Raw genomic sequence first — 21565 nt, 5'->3', positions numbered from 1 at the left:
TCATTGACCAATTAGTTTGTGAGAGGCAGTACCAAGTGTTTTCCATATATTATCTTCTTGCATTTAACAATCTATGAGGTAGGCAAGAAATAACTATGCAAGGCCAGAAACATTTGAATTTTAGTTGGGATAACCATTGTGGCAGGCCAGAGAGTGGTCACTGCGGTGTCACACAGTCATCTACGAAATACACAATTTCCTATTTGTTTTTTGTAAAGTTATACATCAGGAAAGATCCTTACAGAATCATCCATCATACTGGACCTCTTTAATTCTTTCAAGCAAAATCTATATCAGAGTATATGAAGAAATATGAGAAGTCATTCGAGAGACCATTCCGTCAATACATGTTCTTATGGCCAAAGTCTCCAGTTCAGTGGTTTAGTTCCTTCTTTTAATCTCCCTCACTTCCTCCTGCTCATGAAAATGCCACTGTCCTCATATCTCAGCCCTCTGCAACAATCTTGACTAGCTCTCCTTTACCTAAGTGTAAATTCCAAGGGTTAACTGAGCTCCGAAGACCCTTCGGAGTCTGGCCTTCCTTCCTTCCTGCAGCCCGGCTCAGCTCGCTGGTCCTTGAACAGCTCGATGGCCATCTCCCACTCTTGGAATGCTATCCTTTCACGGCCTCTCTGCCTATGCAAAACTTGTTCATTCTTCAAGGCTCAGCTCAACCCTGGTTGTTTCTGCTGCAGAGCAGAAAGTGAACCAAATAAGGTGACCTGCATTCTAGTTATTCCTCTACCTGCCATTTGTTCTCTTGGTAATATTAGCAATATCATTTCTGTTCTTTGAGTTTACATTAATAAAATATACCTGTATAATTTCACTAAAATCAGTCCAACAGACTTCACAGGATATGAGGATTATATGAAGGCTATAAAAGCACTTTGAAAAATGGAAAGTGCTATAATTTATAAGCATTATTACTCCAACAGAAGTGATTTCCCCTCTTCTGAGTTTCTACAATTATTATAACCAATAACTTTTGACACGTATTTTATATCTTATCAACTCAATTACAAGCTCTCTGAAAGTGGAATATTTTATAATATCTATATTCCCCACAGCACTTTGTACGTAAATATTTTTGACTGATTTATCTGACTCTTCATCCAATGATTAATCCAACTTTCTTAATCTCTTCTAATCTTAATTTTCAATCTTTCAGTTATTCTTCTGGTTTATCCCTAATCCTAATCAAGTTTTGTACTTCACTGGACAGAAAAATAAAATAAAAATAAATTTGATACTGGGCTTGAAGGCAGTTATCTCATGACTCATCCATTTTTCCCCCTTTAGGATAATACCTATTCTTGTCCTCCTTGCGATTCACCACTTCACTGGGGAGAGTGGCCAACTTTATCTGCAATGTTCTATCTCTGTTAAAGGAGAATATTTTGTATAGTATTTACCTTTCCTGTTGTTAGAGCAGTGGTTCTCAACCTTGGCTGCACATTAGAATCACCTGGGGTGTTTTCAGAAATCCCAGTTCCCAGGCTGTACCCCACCCACATTATAATTGATTACATAATTATAATCAGCATTCTCTGAGGGTGGGAGGAGGCAGAGGGACACTAAGAACTTAAGTAATTCCAGGGGTGCCTCGGTGGCTCTGTCAGTTAAGCATCTGACTCTTGGTTTCAGCTCAGGTCATGATCTCCCGGCTTTGTGGGTTCGAGTCCCGCATCGGGCTCTGTGCCACCAGCACAGAGCCTGCTTAGGATTCTCTGTCTCCCTCTCTCTACCCCTTCCTCACTTGTGTTGTCTCTGTCTCTCTCAAAATAAATAAATAAACTTACAAAAAATAACTAATTCCAGAAATATATCTCCTGGTTATAAAAAAGAAAACTTCCAGAAACCATATTTTAGTACTTTCTATCTAAGCTAAGACAACATGTATAACATTTCGTAAAGAGTACAAATTTTGGGGTGCCTGGCTGGCTCAACTGGTTGGGTGTCCAACTCTTGGTTTCAGCTCAGGCCATGATCTCATGGTTTGTAAGTTCAAGCCCCAATTCTCTTTCCCTTTCTCTCTTTCCCTTTCTCTCTCTGCCCCTCCTCTGCTCTGTCTGTCTCTCTCTCAAAAATAAATAAACTTAAAACAAAAATTTTTTTTAAAAGTATAAATTTTAAAGTGGCTCAGCTCCTGGTTCTAAAAATGTGTCAACTGTAGGGGTGCCTGGGTGGCTCAGTCAGTTAAGCACCCGACTTTGGCTCAGATCATGATCTCACGGTTTCTGAGCTCGAGCCTTGCTTCCGGCTCTGTGCTGACAGCTCAGAGCCTGGAGCCTACTTCAGATCCTGTGTCTCCCTCTCTCTCTGCCCCTCCCCTGTTCACGTTCTGTCTCTCTCTCCCTCTCAAAAATAAATAAATAAATAAATAAATAAATAAATAAATAAATAAATAAATAATAAACATTTAAAAATAAAATAAAATTTTTAAAAAAGAAAAAGAAAAAATGAAATAATTTACCAATTGTATAACCCTTGATAATATATTTAATTCTTCAATACCCCAGTCACCTCATAGATAGAACAGGAATAATCATAAACTCTACCTCATAGGGTTGTCTTGAGAATGAAATGCATGTAAAAACACTCAGCACCATATTAGCAGAGAGTAAGCTTATAAGTATAACCTTCTGTCAATGCTATTATTCCAATGATTACAAAACTTTGTTGACCTAGAACATTAAGAAATGGGTGGTCTTGGAAAGGGCAATATTCTAAATAAGAGTTTAACCTTTTAAAAATAAAGTTCTGGGCCTTAATTTTAACACTATTTTTTTTTTAATTTTTTTAACGTTTATTTATTTTTGAGACAGAGAGAGACAGAGCATGAATGGGGGAGGGTCAGAGAGAGAGGGAGACACAGAATCTGAAACAGGCTCCAGGCTCTGAGTTGTCAGCACAGAGCCCGACGTGGGGCTCGAACTCACGGACTGCGAGATCATGACCCGAGCCGAAGTCGGACACCCAACCGACTGAGCCACCCAGGCGCCCCAATTTTAACACTATTTTAAATGTCATTTTGCTTTCATCCTTTTACATTCCATATATATGAAGCCTGTGCCCTCAAGAGTCACAGAAATCTAGGTACCTCTTTCCCACCCACTCCCCAGAGCCACCCTACCTTTTTATCTCTTTGGCCTGACCCAGTTTTCCCCACCAGAGTCACTAATCATTGCACTGTCCTTACTCTAGCCATGGTCTCTCCTCCTACCATTCTCTTTCCTCGGTAACCTCTTCTCAATGGCCATTTCTAGACATTATGCCAATCAGAACGTTCATTTTCCTTTCATAAATGGCAAATAGATAGGTTCAAATATTTGACTCTTCTGGACTGATTTTGTCTCTTCCTCAAATGGCCAAAGATCTTTTGTTCTATTTCTCAAGAGCCAAAGCATCTGGTCTTAGCTTTTGCAATATGAAAATATTCTTTGGGATAATATCTACCTTGTAATCATCTTTTGAGTAAGATAAAATATAATAACCACAGAGGTCAAGTGACATAAACTTCCCTAACCTTGGACTATCTGAAATATTTTAATGAATGATTTTAAAAGCCTAACCGAGCCTACTATCCATTATTCCTTATCTGTAAATATTTGGAAAGACCTTTGGCTTCTCTTGCAAAGAGGATCCACTTATATCATCCTTACAGAGGAATGTGGTTTCCTTCTTGAACCACCAGCCCTCTTTCTAATCTAAAGTGCCCATCCCCCTCCTAGAGATATATTTCTCATTCCTAGGACAGTTCCATCTCTATATTGAAAACTGGCCAAATCTTCACTTCAAATATCCCTGACTCTTTAAACTCTTCCAAAACACCACAGGTTACAATACAATTTCCCATTCCCTATTTTCTTCCCCTGTGCCCTTGCCTGCATTTTAGTAGATCACTGCTGTTACTTAAACTAGATTAAGACACAAGATTAATCCAGCCCCTCAGAACAATATTTGAAAAAAGTCCTTATTCCTAAGCTCGCTTTGCAAATCATTGTAAAGATAAAGAGAACAGAAAGGGTTTTCTTTAGCCCTGAATAAGCAAACCACATATTAGTTAAAGGTTTATAGAGGTGGTTATGGAATACTTAAGACAGTTTTCTAACAAGTGCCTTTTACCATGACTATTCTATATGTGGAAAATGGGGAGCACTCCAACCTCACAGAGTTGCTATAATCAGCATCACCCTTAGGTCCAGGAATTTTAGAAGGCCCCATGCCTTTAGGGCCCAGCTCTGGCCTTCCTCTGGCTATACCCCTCCCTATGGGACAGGATGTTTATGGGAACAAGACAATCTGTCCATCTAGAGCCCATGCTCCCCAGGCTCCCACCCCAGACTGATGTTACACTGCAGAATTCCCTAAAAAAATGGCTTTGAATGCAGTACTAGGGCCTTCATGAGGTCTCTTCCCCAGGTCCGTCCTCCCAGGGGTTGACAGTGCTCCAAGCCAATATCTACCACAGGGCCAAAGCAGTTGCCAAGTGATGGCTGTTTGCTGGAAGTAGAGGTAATAGGTATAATGGAGCTTGAACTTGAGGGCCAGGGTACCCTTATATATAAGGCACTTCACCATTTGGGATGGAATTGGGGGTAGGAAGAAAGCAGCAAGTGATGTTGAGGCCAGGGGCCAGCAGCTAGCTCTTTTTGAACCAGTGTCCCCACTGCAGTCTAATAAGTCTAAATTTGAACTTGGTCTTCCAAGTTGTCATGAAGGTATTTTGTTAAGGTAGGAAAATGGAACATATTTATTTAACAGCTTATTTGCTTGATTTATAAATTAAACTATTTAGGAGCACCTGGGTGGCTCAGTCAGTTAAGTGGCCAACCCTTGATCTTTGCTCAGGTTATTATCTTGAGGTTCATGGGACTGAGCCTTGCACTGGGCTCCATGCTGGCAGCATGGAGCCTGCTTGGGATTCTCTCTCTCCGTCTCTCTCTACCCTCCCTCCTACATGCACACATGTACATGCTCACTCTCTCTCTCTCTCTCTCAAAATAAATAAACTTAAAAATAAAATAAAATAAAATAAAATAAAATAAAATAAAATAAAGTAAAGTAAAATGAAATAAAGTAAAATGAAATAAAGTAAAATAAAATAAAATAAAATAAAATAAAATAAAATAAAATAAAATAAAATAAAATAAAATAAAATAATTTAGACTAATGGAATGTAGGGTCTCAATATAGCCCCAGGACCTGCAAACGTTAAGGACAGGCTTTGTTCAGGACAAGTGCATAGTGTTCATGAAAGTTAATTCCATACTTTCCACCACCATCCATACCTCTGCTCTTGCTGTTCCTTTGGTCTCCCTATCTCTGCATGTCCTTCAAGGCCTATTTTCTGTGGTATGACATAACATGGGCTCTTGTCTCCTCCATTCTTCTCTGCTCCCCACCTTACTTTCCTGTTCAGTTACAATCAATCTCTCCCTCCTCAGAACTTAGCAATAATTCTTTCTTGACCTCTTTTATAACAGTTACTTTTCATCTTAGAGTCACTTATGTTAATTCCTCCTCTCCTCTTCTAGCCAATACATCCCTGGATGACTTGTTTCTGGTCCATCCTTGTTCCCTGTCACTACCTTGCATATATATGTGCTCAGTAAATATTTACTGAGTATGCTCAATCTGAGAAAAAGGTGAATTTCTAAATACCCAAAAAGACTTCAATGAACCTCATTCATTCATTCACTTTTACATACACCTCCTTTTGAAAATACAAAATAAACTCCATTGTAAAGTTATACTGATAGAAAGAAAAATTTTATTTGAATTTAAATGACTTAAACTTCATCAGAAATCCATAAAATATATCAAATGGTGCCATTTCTGACAAGGAAAGAGAAGTGGGAGACACACAATTTTGGCTGAATTTAGCCAAAGGAGTACCTCAGAACACTTATCTCTAATAAAATTTTACTGGAGGTAGAGTATTCTCAGGGACATTTCTCCAAGGTATATTATCAGATAGAGTCCCTGATAAAGCAAAAAACTCATCATTCATGTGATAAAATACTGTGTTTAACTCTAAATATGGTTAAGTTGCAGAATATTAGTGATTAATGAAGAAAAAAATCATATCTGACTTCAGCCTAGAATTTCCTTTATGCTCCGTCTTGCTAAGATAGTGAATCAGCCCTATTCTACTAGATGGCATTAATAACAATAAACTTTGATGTTCATATTCTAGTTTCCTAAATGTGTTGGAAAGAACAAGCCAGTGTTCTACCCAAAACCTCCTAAAACCTTCGCTCCTAACACTTCTTTAAATTCGTGGGACCTGATTAACTCTCTAAAAGAAGCCAATATACAAAGAAATCTTGAGAGGTCCCACTGGATCACTTCATATGCTCATGATTTTACAGGTATGAGTTTACTTTAATACAAGTAAAAAGAAGAAAATTAGAATATTTGACAAATGCTGTTACAAGCTTGCATCTTCTAATATTTTCCCCTGTTTCTTAACCTGAATACTAATAGAAATTAGGGTGGGTAGTAAGCTTCTCTTAGCGGGAAACTGGGAGGTAAAACTGTTTTCAATTTATTCATTCTAATTATATTACAAAGGGAAATGGGTAAGTTTTTCTATAAACTGTCATTTAAGAGCCATCCTTCATTTACTCTAACAAAGTAATAAGATGTGATGTTTCCATTAAGGTCTGGGGCCCATGAACCCCCTTGAACTGGATGATTACCATGAAAAGGAGAGAGCAGAGTTAACTGGACAGATAGGATTTGACCCAGAGCCTGTAAGTAATTGCAGTCAACTCGCAGTTACTTAGGGGGAAAGTATCCGAGTGTTAGGCCCCTTCTTGCTTTACCCACTTTTTATTTGCTTCATGAGTACTGGTGACCAACCTAACAAAAGAAAAATCTAACTCATTATAGAAGTTAGTTTTGAATTGATCTGAACTGCTTTAAATGCCTTTGCCCACTATTTCAAAGAACAAGCGAGGTTTCTTTTCCTATTCCCAGTGCCGGTGTTTTGAGGGTTTGGTTTTTGTTTTTGTTTTTTTAAGTTTATTTATTTTGAGAGAGAGAAAGAGCATGAGAGCGCATGAACAGGGGAGGGACAGAGAGAGAGAAGGAGAGAGAGAGAATCCCAAGCAGGCCTGCAGTGTCAGTGCAACCAATGCAGGCCTCAAACTCATGAACTGTGAGATCATAACCTGAGCCGAAATCAAGAGTTGAGAGGCTTAACCAACTGAGCCATCCAGGCGCCCACTGAAATTCTGTTTAAAAAACAGATTTTCTACTATGCTACTGTTGCTAAAATTTAAAAAGGAATAGGTTTACAAATGCTTACCCTTTAATGAGATTCTTAATAATTCTATGAATGTTTATATACTTGTATATCTTGTACATTACCACTGCTTTTGAAGAGATAAAGCCTGATATTCACAATTGAGAGTTGGCTAAATTGCAATTGAAAGCCAATAAATTCTCTGCAAATATCAATACAAATTTCTTAATTGATTATGTGAAATGGCCTGAAAGAAATGATCAAGCCCGTTAGTGACAGAAATAATAGTCTGTTGGATTACTTATATATGCATGAAATAAAATAATTTAACAATAAACATATATGCTGTTTTATTTGGGGCCTAGATTTTATCCCCTAAAGCTACACGGTTTTTAAAACAAAATTAGTATTTCCGAAGATATAAACCGTAGAATTTAGACTGAACTGAACACATTTATTTTACATTAGCTTTGGTATTTCCCAAGGTGATAAAAAAAATCATAACACCTGAAATAGTTATACAGACTGTGCTTTATCATTCACTGAAGGGTTTTTTTACTTTTCACTTGCAACAAATATTCTCTAAGGCTAGAAAGCACTATACATGTACTCCAACATTGTCAAGTGTGTTCATCAGCTATCCAGATTTCCACAGATTTGACCCTGTAGAGTCCAGCCCTTCAGGAAGCAGCTTTATCATTTTTACAAAGAAATACATGTACAGTTTTATAAAGAATGTTTGCCAAGTATATTATGTGCAAAATTATTGTGCAAGTAAACCATCAACTAAATTTTTATTAATAATAAGATAAAATATGCCTAAAATAAAGTTTAAAAGTTTTAGGGGTGCCTGGGTGGCTCACTCAATCGGTTGTTTCCAGCTTGGTTTCACAGCTCGGGTCACGATCTCACAGTTCATGGGTTTGATCTTCGCATCAGATTCCAAACTAACAGCACAGAGCCTGTTTGAGATTCCCTCTTCCTGTCTCACTCTCTGTCTCTCTCTCCCCCCATCCACTCTCTGCCCCTCCCCCACTTGTGCATGCACGCATGTTCTCTCTCTCTCAAAATAAATAACTTTAAAAAAATAAATGAAATAAGTTTTAGTGCCTCTTTCTGGTTTCTAAGACATGAATAACAGACTCTGGGAAGGCATGTTTTAGTGGTAATAAGTGTATGAAGTATTTTGTTACAGTAGAATGAAATAAAGATACTAAAAACTGCTTCTTGCATAAAGGGGTCCTGTCCAAGGAGGATATGATATACCCCACACTTTTTTGTTTATGACAAATTTAACAAAGTATTTTAAAGAGCTGGGGTTTCTTCTAGTATCTACTGAAACCTAACTAGCTAAAGGTTGTAACAGATTTGTTAATAATAGATGGAAATTCCTCCAACTCTGAGAAAATTAGGATCCAAGAAGACACTCCTAACTCCATTTTGTTTTCTATATCCAAACTCGAGTTACTGTTTTCTCACCATTCTCATTTTTATTGCCTCTGCTATCAATTCCATTATCACCATCCATCCATTCTGTTAGTTTTTCTTCAACATACTATCTTAAAAATCTTGACAGTTATGGAACGTTGAAATAATTTTACAACTAACATCCATGCACCCGCCACCGAGATTCTACCATCGGCATTTTGCTATACTTACTTTATCACATAATCTATCCATCTTTCCATCTCTTCAGCCACCCATCAATACACTTTATTATGTTTTATGCATTTGAGAGAAACTGCAGACACTAGGATACTTCATCCTTAAACAATCAGCATGCATATCATTAAACAGAGTTCAATCTGTTGCAGCTTTTCTTTTAAGGCAAAATACACATTCAATGAAATTGCACATATTTTAAGTGCATGTTCACTGAGTTCTGACAAACGCGTACACCTTTGTAACCCAAACACCTATCAATACATTAAATATTACCATCATTCCAGAAAGTTTCCTCATGTCCCTTTCTAATCAACTCCTCCCTCTTATTCCTATACCCCCACCGACATATATCTATTACTAAACTTGTAAATACACTACTTTTGCAGTTACCAGACATGATTCATAATATCTGTAAAATATCTCAAAAAGCACAAGATAGAACAAGCCCCCTGCAGACTGCTGTTTAAGCACAGCACATCACTGGTCTCAGCATCACTCAAGATGTTTGTTACAAAAGCAGATTCCTGGAGCACATGGGTGGCTCAGTCAGTGAAGCGTCTGACTCTTGGTTTCGGCTCAGGTCATGATCTCACAGTTCATGAGTTCAAGCCCCACATCCTGCAGTGTGAAGCCTGCTTAGGATACTCTCTCTCTCCTTTTCTCTCTGCCCCTCACCCTGCTTGTGCTCTCTTGTTCTCTCTCTCTCAATAAATAAATAAACTTAAAAAAAAAAAAAAAAGCAGATTCCTGAGCTCCACTGCAGAATCACAGTCTCTGAATCACAGTCTCAAGTGGATCAAGCTTAGGAATCTCATTTTCCCCAGCTCCAAAGCTGATTCTGATTCAACCGAGGTTTAAGAACCCTTGCATTGGAAAGCTTTCACTGAGATTTAAATAACCACACGTAACCTTCAACATCATCTGTTGGGGATGGCAGAAATTCTGCTCAAGTGATTCTTTTATATCTTTGAACATTTGAAAGCAAAGAGTTCCTACACAGAGGAATTTTTCCATAGCCAAGTGAAAACATCCCGTTTCCCTATCAGCAAAAACCAGTAGAAGAGAAAAACATGTGTTTATTAGGACCCAAATGTCAATGTCTGTAAATAAATAAATAAATAAGCAAGCAAACATTGCAATGTGCACTCCTACACCCATTCTACATTTACTCAGTGAAAACGGGTACAAATTTGACCTGCCGTTTGTGGTGATACCCTTACAATGCCAGATTTATTAACTGATTTTCTCCTTTTTATCCCACCACTACAGCAAGAAAAATTCCATCCTGTCTTAAAACCTCCAAGACCCCTAGCAGGACGAATTGCTCGACTGATGCAGAACCGACGGCCTCTGGAGGCTGTTGTCCAGCAGAGACCACATTCCTGTCCAGATTGTACCCCTAGAGTTTTGTGTAATTTTCATACCTTTGTACCCAGTTCTACAGAAATGATGGCACTTAGTGATAACACACTGGCAGGTGTCACCCACGAAAAACAGGTAATTGAAGACAAGATTAAGGAAGAACAAAGTTTGCTATCTACCTATGCATCCCCACCTTGTTACCCAACAAGAGATCTGACTAACGTTTGCGACATAAAAATATCTCCAAAAATCACAGATACTAAGAAGATAAAAGATCTGTACTGGAGACAGCTGGCATTAAGACCCCAACCTATACCTTGCTATAGCCCAAACCATTACATTCAGTATGAGCATCTAAAACCTGCCATACGTGACCCGTGTACTATGTGTCAAAACTCTGTTAGCTTTAGTAAGCCTACTATTTTAGAAAGTAAACCAGACTTGGAAGCTTTTGATTTTGAACATTTTTTAAGTAAGCCAGAAGAAAGGCTGACCTTGAACACAGAAAACAATGAGGAGACAAGACCCATTCTGGGTTGGATTCCTAGAGCTGGAGTGGCCAAGCCTCAGACTGACCTGCTAGGGCTTAAGAACTCTTTTTCAAAAACTGGTGCACAAAAACGTTTCCATAAATCAATTCTAGAAGACCATAAAGACCTCAGGGATAAGGAGCATTCAGGGATGAAACACCAATTCTATGGCTATAATTCCTATTATTTCTATAATTGAGATTTTCATCCTTTCCTTCAAAACCCAGCCTCTTGCAAGAAAAGTAAAAATTTAACAGAATTTCTTCCATGTTGTTGGATTCTGTTTTCTAGAAAAGCCATAATGACCTTGTTATGAAGTTTATGTTTTCAGGAATTTTAAGTTAGGATCTAGTCAGAGGAACCCATAAAAAGGGGATGTTCTTACTTCCTGAAAAGTTTAACAATTCAGCAATAAAATATTAGAACCAGAAAATTTTATAGTTTTTAATCTCATTTTCAAATTATACTCCAAGGTAATTTTCCAAAATCATGAAAAACAATGTGTATGACAAAGTTTACATCATTGTTTTCCAGAAGTGAGTATTTCAAATTCATATGCCCAGTAGTTGACAGAGGTCTATACAAACTATAGTACCTTAATAAAATATGTGAGCATTGTCCCCTTTTGTAAATGTTTGTACAAACTAACATCAAATACAAAAGACAAAATTCAAATGCCCAGTGAATTGAGAGATGGGCAGCTCTATAAACTACATTACCTTAATAAATTAAATATATGGGCCCTTTTTTTTACGTAAATGTGAACAAATTAAGTCAGTAGAAAAAATGAAACCCAAAATGCCTTGCATGCACACATTCAAAGTTGGATGTTTCTTTTCCATTAACCTTCTGATGGAGAAACATAACCAATTTTTTTACTCAGGAAAAAAATTTTATTGTGAAGGTCTAGCAGTGGCTTTAATTAGTAACTGGTGAGTTAATTGTGGCAAGAAAGGAAGGCATCTTAGTCTACTTGGGCTGCTAAAACAAAACACCATAAACTAGGTGGCTTATAGACAACACTTATTACTCACAGTGCTAGAGGCTAGAAGTCTGAGGTTATATAGCACTGGTAGATTTGGTGAATGGGAAGGGTCTGTTTCTTCCCTGCAGCCATCTTCTCACTATAACCTCACATGGTGTAAGGGGCAGGGGATCTCTCCGGGGCCTCCTTTATGAGGGCACTAATCCCATTCATGAGGGCTGTCTTCATGAACTAATCACCTCCTAAAGGTCCCATCTTCTAATAAACCTTAGGCTTTCAACACATGAAATTTGGGGGGACATAAACATGGACACCATAGCAAATGGCTTGATATCAATTATTCTAAAGCCAAATATCATTTTTGGAAGGTGTCTACCAAGAGGCTAGCTAACTGTCAAATGCAAGCCAACTCATTTAATGTGCCAACAGGCACATTTTAGACATTGTTTATCATGAAAGTTCATAAGGAATTTCTATGAGTGTTTCGTTGAGATGTCTTTTAATTTTTATATTTCATGATCATGTCATTTAATTACACCTCCTTTCAAACTATTCTGGACTAGGGGTGCCTGGGTGGGCCATTTGGTTAAATGCCTGACTCTTTTTTTTTTTTTTTTTTACTGTTTATTTGAGAGAAAGAGAGAGCGCGCATGCATGCAAGTGTGCACAAGCAGGGGAGGGGAAGAGGGAGAGGGAGAGAAAGAATCCCAAGCAGGCTCCACACTCAGCACTGAGCATGGAGCCCAACTCTGGGCTCAATCCCATGACTGTGAGATCATGACCTGAGCTGAAATCAAGAGTCAGATGCCCAACTGACTGAGCCACCCAGGTACCCCTGAACAATGTTCCTTTATATTCAACCACATATTTATCTATTTTGTTACTCTTTATTTTTTCTCTTCATCTTTGATCTCTTTATCTGTAATCATTCTCCTTTTGTATAAAAACGCCCTTTAGAATTTCCTTGATTGTGGATATGCTGGTGACAAACTCAGTTTTTGTATGAAATGTCTTTCTTTCCTAAGAGATATTTTGCCAGATGAAGAATTTAATTTGACAGCTACTTTCTTCCAGTATATTGAAGATATCCGTATACAGTTCCCTGACTTCCACTGTAGCTGTAGAGAACTCAGTGGTCAGTCTAAGAGTTCTTAGAATGTCAGTGTTTTTCTCATTTTGCTTTTACACTGTTATTGTATTTCTTTTCTTTTTACTGTATTAGTAATCACTGGAATTCTTGAACTATGGATTGATATCTTTCACTCAAATATAGTTTCTACCCCATTTTCTCTTCTCTCCTTCTGGGACTCCACTTAAAAGTACATTATACAGGGGCACCTGGGTGGCTCAGTCAGTTAAGCGTCTGACTTCAGCTCAGGTCATGGTTCATGGGTTCAAGCCCTGTGTTTGGCTCTGTGCTGACAGCTCAAAGCCTGGAGCCTGCTTCAGATTCTGTGTCTCCCTCTCTGTCTGCCACTTCCCTGCTCCTGTTCTATCTCACTCTCAAAATAAATAAATATTAAAATTCTTTTTAAACAGTACATTATACATTATCTTGGTATCTTCTTCATTTTGATTATTTTTCAGTTCTAAAGTTTCTATTTGACAGGTTGTTCAAATCTGCCATTTTATTTTATATATATACTTTCCAGTCCCCTTCTAAAATATTCAAGCCTGGCTTTTCTGTTTAGAACACAAATATTTTACAGTCTGATAATTTTAAAATCTGGAATCCCTATGACCTTGTTCTTGCTTCTGCTAGTTCTCACTCATAACATGGAGTTAAAAATTATCTTTCTTTCTTTGCTGAACACTTTAAAAACTTTATTTGTAAGGGTGCCTGGGTGGCTCAGCCAGTTAAGCTTCTGACTCTTGGTTTCAGCTCAGGTCATGATCTCACAGTTCGTACATTCAAGCCCCACATCAGCCTCTGGAGAGCCTGCTTGGGATTCTCTCTCTGCCCTCTCCTCTCTCTCTCCCTCCCCTCCCTCTCTCTCTCAAAAATAAACATACATTAAAAATAAATAATTTGAGATTTAGGGTGACATTATAATCTTCCTGAATTTTCATTTGGTTCTGCCAGGTGCCTGAAGGCAACAGAATTCCTTATTCCAACTTCAAAATTTGAGGTATCCTTGGCCAACCACTAAAGTCGGGCTGCAGACCTTGTAGGATCAGTGTTTCTTCCAGTTCACCTTCATTTCCAGGCTGCAGGCCTTTGAAATGCTGACCTACAGCTAGGGTTGTTTACCAGGTACCAGGTTCGACAACCTCTGCAAGCCCTGAATTGATACTGTAGATATCAATTTTTTTTTTTTTTTTTTTGAGAGAGAGAGAGAGAGTGCATGCAGGAGCAGGGAAGGGGCAGAGGGAAAGGGAAATAGAGAACCTTAAGCAGGCTCCATGCCCAGTACATAGCCCTACACAGGGCTCCATCTCACAACTGTGAGATCATGACCCAAGCCAAAACCAAGAGTTGAACACTTAACCAACGGAGCCACCCAGATGCCCCAAGACACATACATTTTCTATATACAGATACAGATAGCGATTTATCTAACAACTAATCGTGTGTCCAATGATCCCTGCAGCCTAGTATTTACACCCTTTTGAAGGCTCCTTTTACATTGTACCACAATCAATGACCAATAAAACAAGTATGTCACTTCTAAGATTTACAAAAGGTTATAAAGGACTGGCATCTACCTTAGCTTCTCTATCTCAGTTTCTGGGAAGCAAGCTTCCATGGGGTAAGCGGTCCCATCCATAGGCCTCTAACCAAGAGCCAACAAGGAACTGAGGTCTGACAACCATATGAAATGAATTGGAATTGAATTCTCCAGCCCTATTTGAGCCCTCAGATAACTGTATCTCTGTTCAACAGTGTGACTACAAATTCAAACTCTGAGCCATAGCCAAAACCCAAATAAGCTGCTTCCAGAGAAGCTGTAAGATAATGTTTTGCTTATCATATTGTATGTAGTTTATTTCAATGACTATTATTTTTATTTCTACAAATCAGCTTTGGCTCTTTTTAAATTCGGCCTGGTTGTTTTGGATAGTCTCTTATTCATTGCAAATGCTTTTGTTCCCTGCTTTTGTCTAAATATTTTAAATGTCATTTCATATTACACATTGTAAAGGTAAATAAAAATTATTTTCTGTTTTTAAAAGAAAATAAGACCATTTCTCTTCTTTCCCCCTTCTAGGAGTGTTTCCTATGAAAATCTAAAGGGCCAGAGTCCTCATTCTAGCCTTTAAGAGTATAAAAGAGTCTCTCAGAGGTCTGGGTTTTATGCTTTTTGGTAGGTAAACATGAAGGAAGGTAGAGTGTCACCTTAAAGCTTAATGTAAGTGTAACTTTGTTTCTCAGGAAAATAAGTTTTATTATTCTTTTGGATGAGGACAACTAATTAAACAAATGGCTACCCCAATTCCTGAGTGAACTTAAGGTAAAAGAATGTGAAAAAAAAAACCCTCAACCAAGAAGGATCTGATCACAAACTGTGATAAGTTCTCCTATGGAAAAAGGGTCACCATTAATACAAATAATAAGCAATAATTGTGCTGCCCAAAGGGAAATAGGCTACTATTGATCCTAAAGCCTCATGTTCTATGCTAGCTAAAAACAGCATGGTATAAAAGGATTATAATTAATTTAGCTTAATTGTGTGAGATTTTATTCTGATTTGGTAGTTTCTTGTGGACTACATACGTACAACTACTTTATTGTGCTTACTCAACAGTGAACGAGTTTTCTTTCCTCATACGGTGATGTGAGGAGATATCTTCCTCAGTAAGATTTTTACTTCCCCAGTGACATCTAATAGTTCCAACACCTATGGTCATCTGTGGTGTAACTTTGCTCTTTGTTGTTTTTTCATAATGATCTCATGCTTGGCACTTCTTAAGAGTACGGGAATCCTGAGGGCCTGGGTTAAAATATTCCTCTGCAGATTTATGTTTTCTTCTGTGAGACACCAGAACATACTGCTCATCCACGACTACTGTATTAATTTTTCAGCGAGAGTTTCTCAGACCATGCAGGTAGGGTAAAATCAAACCTGCATGAGGGCTGACCTGTGGTTATGAATGCACAGAGGATACTTCTTCTTCTCACTCAGTACTTAAGGCCAAGCCGGACAAGACTAACCTGGTTCTTCCCTTTTCCAGGGAGATTGTATTTTATCCTTTAGGTTCAAGTGTTTCAGCATTATGCAGGGGTCTCAGCCAACCTTACCTCTCCATCCCCCCTACTGTCACATTTTATGAGCTTTACTCTCATTCTGCTGAGCTGCTCCTAAAGCCTAAAGCTCTTTTACTTCAGCAAAAGTCCCTAAGGTGGTCCTAAAGTGAGCTTAAGCTTATCACATTCCTTTTCAGTGCTTGTTCCCCATGTCAGCCCTGCCTCCAACCAGGAGATTTCCCTTTCTTTCTTGCGACCTCGTATATGTTTTGATTTGGGGGAGGGTGGTATCTTATTAGATCTTTTTCATCAGGAGGGATTTTTAAAGTATGCCATCCATTCTATTGCTGGAAGGAAAAAGCTACGGCATTTGCTTTGTAATAGTTATACTCCTTACCAGCCACTAAACGGGATAAGAGGGAGATAGACTGAACAGATATAACATATGAATATAACAGAGAACAAGTGCAAAATATTGTTGTTCCCAACTAATTCTCAGGTATCCTGAGTAAACTGTAAATACTATGAGTCTCTTCCAAACCTAAATACATAAATATTATAACACATAATTTATGGTATCTGCTTTACTACAGCAATGTGCCAAGGGTTTACTGTTTTCTTTTTCCTCATCTTCCCATTACATTCAAAAACAAGGCTCTTTATCTACAATGTCCTTAATTAAAAGTACTAACAACTTTGCTTTCCATTCTCCCCTTCATAGGAATAAATTTTAAATGACATCATTTAGCCAACTGATTTAATGCTACATCTATATGATCTGCGGTAGCAGCACAATATGCTCCATGAGTCAACTCTTCTACAAACAAAGACTAATAACTTCTGATGCCATGAACAAAACAGATTTTGATAGGACTATACCTATTTAAGGACCACACATTCCTTGGAGGAATATGGGTGACGCTATCAGTACTTGGCTTCAAAAGAACAGGTGTTCTGAATTTGCAAGGTGTTGTTAAGTTTGGTCTTTTAAAAACTTGGTTAGCCATGGGGTGCCTGGCTGGCTCAACTGGTAGAGCATGCAGCTCTTGATCTCAAGGTTGTGAGTTCAAGCCCCATGTTGGGTGTAGACATTACTTAATAATAAAATCTTTAAAAAAAAAAGATTTAAAATAAGTAAATAAATACTTGGTTAGCTAAATGACCCTACTTCAGGAGTAAACCTAAATGATCACTATCTTGGTCCCTTCCAAAAGCCACAAATGATCTTGAGTAAGTGTGATTTCTGCTGTTTCATAGCACACTTCTGGAGCAGTAGTGTGTGCAATTAGAGAGAGGGGGAACTGGAAGTCAGGACACAGAAAACAATAAAAAAAAAAAATCCAGTTCTACAGGGAGATGCGTGCTCTGGAGCAGAAATCACAGTATCAGTGGTTGGGAAGGAGTGTAAGGTAATCTAGCATCTATTGCTTAAATTGGGAGCAGGAAGAAGATTGCTAGAATGTAAGCTCCACCAGAGAGTCCTCAATGATTTACTCCAGGTACATAATATGCACTCAACAAACACATGACTGAATGAATATGGCAGTGCTAGAATATGAGAAAGTTGGAAAAAATCATTCAGAACTCGGGCGCTGAATTAGAGGGCCACGGGAGTCCAGAAGAAATTTCCCAGTGATATAATTGAGCATGACAGGAAGGGGAGCTAGTTCGAAAGGAAAAGTATGATAACTGGAAACTGGGTTATCAAACCTGCATTTCTAATGTGACTCCAGCCCCGTATCTTATTGGAACATGACATTCAACCCTAGGTTAAATGAGATGCAAATCCGCCGTAGATTTCCAAGAATTGTCTAACCATATAAAAATTGTTACTTCCTAATGTTGCCTGAACATCCTCCTTGTTCCGCACATGGACGCGAGGGAGAGACGGGTGTTGGCAGAGAGCAAACAGGCAGGTGAGGGGCCAGAGCTACAATCTAGTTTTTGCCGCAGCTGCTGCACCTGCCCCATTCCTCGGTCTTGGGGCATCCATTAAGGGGATATCAGAAAGATGACTCAAAGTATCAGAATGGAGGCGAAACAAGAACACGTCAGGAGCTCGGGTCCAACTCTCATAACTCCGGTTCCAGGGTATTCTTTGTGGGTGCGGCTGGCGCCAGCCGTGGAACCACAACAGACACTGGGTAAAGGTCGCCAGCTGAAAAGATGGTAGCCAGGAGACCTCTACGTACAACAGATTTGGGGCGTTCCCCTCTGGGCAGGCAAAACGCCCCCCTCAAGGCGCATTACGTCAACGAGCACAGGAGCAGTTACCTTAGCAGGATAACGCCCTCAGTCCACCACGCGACTCCGCTCCACCCCCCCCCGGGGCACCCGCAGGCACACACAGGCCGAACGGTGACGTCAGCCCTTCCTGGCACCGCCTCGATGTCGTACTTCCAGTGGCCTGTCGTAATTGCCGGCAAGAGAAGCCTCGAGCAGAAGGGCACGCTCGCGGTACACCTTACCCTGCTAGCCGGCACACGCGCAGTTCGTTGGCGCAGGCCCCGGAGACCGAAGCCAATGAGGCGCGGAGACATCACTGCGTATCAGGCGGCGCAGCCGCACTCGGGCCGCGAGGGGGCAGAGCGAGTTCGGTTGCACCAACACCGGTACTTAGGCGCGGACCGGCGTGTCCTTGGACTGAGAGAGCTGGACGTCCGGCTTGAGAGTGGGCACCTTATTTTCGCGCGCAACCAAAGAACGGTGAGCGCAAAGCGGGGAGGCCGAAGCGGGCGGGAAGCGCAGCCGTAGGAGCACGCAATTGCGTTGGTAAGTATGCGGGCGGGGCCGAGGTCAGTGCCCGGGTTCTGCGAGTGGGGCCCACGCGGGGTCAGTAGGCCCAGAAGTGAAGACCCCGGACTTTGGCCAGCCAGACCCCGGTGGGCTACGGCTTGAAATGGGGTGGAATCCCAGCTAAGTGAGGGAATGGGCTCAGTCAGGACTCTGAAAGCCCAAGGCGACTTGGTTGCGGATCCGACGGAGACCCCAGCTCGCGTAGTCGGGGCTGAGGGTTGTAGACGCGACCGACGGGACCTCCCGGGATAAGGGCGGGACGGTGCGCAGCGCCTCACGTTCTTCGTGGAGAGGAAAAAACTGCTCCTCCAAAAAGGGGTCATTTTTCTTCTTGGTTATCTGTCGCTTCTCCCTTTAACCTTCCTAAGCATCTCGGGAAGTTAAGTTTCATCAGTCTCCTTGAAACCTGCCTGATTGGGTGACCTCGTGGTCGCTTTCAGAGATCCCAGAGCGGGGTTCCTTGCGAGACCTCAGCCCCCTGCTGCCCTCCCACTCACAACAGCAAGGCAGTTTATAGGGACCTGAGCAGGCCGAATCAACCAGGATTTCTATTTTTTTTTTAATATATTTTGATCTCTCTTGAGACGTGGCTTCAAACTGTAGTATGAATAAATAACTCGGCTTTATTAAAAGTTGAAATTTCGGTAGTTTGGGTTTAATGTAATCATGGTTTTCAACGTATTCAGATTTGTGACTTTTTGTGACCTTGACCTCAACTTTTGAAATGGTTTTGAACTAGGTTCCCTCTTTGCTTACTTGGGTTTTAATTCTGTGTTTTTAAGGAAGTTCTCCTTCCACCTAGTGTTTTTGGTACTAAAGAGTCTGTTGCAAGTGTACCAATAAGTAAAATGGGACTTACCCTGGTGCTCAATATCATATCATAGATTCAGATTCGCAGTGGATGAGTAAGTGTCCAGAGTGATCACTGATTTCCATGGGACTTTTACTTGAAGGAAATAAGTAATTGGGTCTCTCGTTTTTAGATTTAAAAATGGGTGATGTTGAGAAGGGCAAGAAGATTTTTGTTCAGAAGTGTGCCCAGTGCCATACTGTGGAAAAGGGAGGCAAGCACAAGACTGGGCCAAATCTCCACGGTTTATTTGGGCGAAAGACAGGCCAAGCCCCTGGGTTTTCTTACACGGATGCCAACAAGAACAAAGGTAAGGCGGGACAGTTGTAAAATTACAGAAGCACAAATTGCATGAATATAACCAACGGTAAGACCTTCATCAGGAGTGTAAAATACTTAACATACATTCCTCCTTGTTTAGGCATCACCTGGGGAGAGGAGACACTGATGGAGTATTTGGAGAATCCCAAGAAGTACATCCCTGGAACAAAAATGATCTTCGCTGGCATTAAGAAGGCAGGGGAAAGAGCAGACTTGATAGCTTATCTCAAAAAAGCTACTAAGGAGTAATAGTTGGCTGTTGCCTTATTTATTACAAAACAAAAATGTCTCATGACTTTTTTTATGTGTACCATATTTAAATTGATCACATACACCAGAATTCAGATCATGAATGGCTGATAGAATATTTCTTTTGGACAGTCCTGATTTAAATAAGATTGGCTTGTGGTTAAATGAATACGATTCACTTTTTGACCTTTGATAGTAATTCTGGTTCAGCAAGTGCTGTCACTCTTTTCCCCTTTGAATATGATTGGAATTGATTAGATTGTTGAGCTTTTCACAGAGATGGTAAATGCCACCTCTAAACTTACAGGAGATTGGTTTTATATTTAGATTTATATAACTGGTTATATTAATATATTTAAATACTGAGGAAATCCCTTCACTGTATCAGAACAGCAAGACTCAGCTGTGTTTCAAAAGTTGTGTTAGCCTGTTAAAGGCAAGGGCTGAAGATAAGCTGGCAATGTCCACTTTATCTTTTTAGTCTTAACTATGCCAATTTAATTAAAATTCCCTGCATTTAAAATGTTGCCTTTTGCTTAATGAAAGGCATTTTAGTGTGGTTTATGTATAATATTAAATAAACAATAGTAACACTTCTCACGTTTTATAGATGATCTGTAAGGTCAGATGCTTTTAAAATTCAGTGTGATAAGTTATAGCAGCAGATTTGGCCTGTGAATTCTTTACTAAGTTATAATTCAGGATTGTCTTCTAAATAGCTATTCAAAAATACAACTGTGGAATTACCATATATGTATGATTGGTAATGGTGCTTTTGCTAACTCGTTAGAAGGGTTAAAGTAGAGGAGATATATCATCAGCACAAATTTGTAAATTATGTGATAAGGCTTAAGATAATTAAAAACAAAATCACAGATCATGATTTTTCTAATGTGCTTGATTTAATGACTGATGCCAGAATTTAAGTACAACAGCCCTAAGTGCTGATGGAGCAGTGTTACTAATAGTATTAGATTGTGTACTTACTCCTCTAGGACAGTCTGAACTAGAACAACACTTCAGTGATTCATCCTTAGAGTTTCTTTGGCCAGAATGAACCCTCAGACTTTCATACGTGGATAAAACAACATGCTTCTGGTCACAGTTTTGTGGTGTGTGACTATAATTTTTGTACAAGTTATTTCATACATGGTCCATGCCCTAACAAGTAGAGAGACCCTGGCCATTTTATGGAGGTGGTGAAATTCTCAGTGAAAGAAACTGGCAAGCTATCTCTGAGACAATAAGGAAACTGGGAAGAGGCCTTGTCTGTCAATGGTTTCAAAGATGATGGGGATGATTAGATAGCTTGTTAAGGCCTGGCAAAGCAATTTGTCATTTAATCTTACTTTCAATCATTGGAAAA

The 21565-nt window shown here is 39.5% G+C and overlaps 2 protein-coding genes across 5 annotated transcripts in view; both read left to right on the top strand.

Annotated features, from left to right (window-relative positions):
* Window positions 1–11071, top strand: part of CA2H7orf31 (chromosome A2 C7orf31 homolog) — a 43509-nt gene extending 32438 nt beyond the window's left edge. For all 3 annotated transcript variants that reach the window (XM_045052517.1, XM_003982869.5, XM_019825612.3), the window contains 3 exons: window positions 6203–6377; window positions 6670–6761; window positions 10190–11071. In XM_045052517.1, coding sequence (XP_044908452.1) covers window positions 6203–6377; window positions 6670–6761; window positions 10190–11011 — 1089 coding nt within the window. In that variant the 3' untranslated portion in view covers window positions 11012–11071. The remainder of the gene's footprint in view (window positions 1–6202; window positions 6378–6669; window positions 6762–10189) is intronic.
* Window positions 11072–18552: 7481 nt separating this feature from the next.
* On the top strand, window positions 18553–21082 carry LOC101098213 (cytochrome c). 2 transcript variants are annotated; one of them, XM_006929257.3, is made up of 3 exons: window positions 18553–18755; window positions 19763–19939; window positions 20051–21082. In XM_006929257.3, exons 2-3 carry the CDS (start codon window positions 19771–19773, stop codon window positions 20197–20199), a joined length of 318 nt encoding a protein of 105 aa, XP_006929319.1. In that variant the 5' UTR covers window positions 18553–18755; window positions 19763–19770; the 3' UTR covers window positions 20200–21082. The 2 variants fall into 2 exon arrangements, with proteins under 2 accessions (XP_006929319.1, XP_019681173.1); XM_019825614.2 differs by having other exon boundaries at window positions 18560–18689.
* The last annotated feature ends 483 nt before the right edge of the window (window positions 21083–21565 follow it).

The sequence above is a fragment of the Felis catus genome, chromosome A2 (assembly GCF_018350175.1).
Source record: "Felis catus isolate Fca126 chromosome A2, F.catus_Fca126_mat1.0, whole genome shotgun sequence".
Lineage (NCBI taxonomy): Eukaryota > Metazoa > Chordata > Mammalia > Carnivora > Felidae > Felis > Felis catus.
This window is presented reverse-complemented; position numbering and strand designations above follow the sequence as displayed.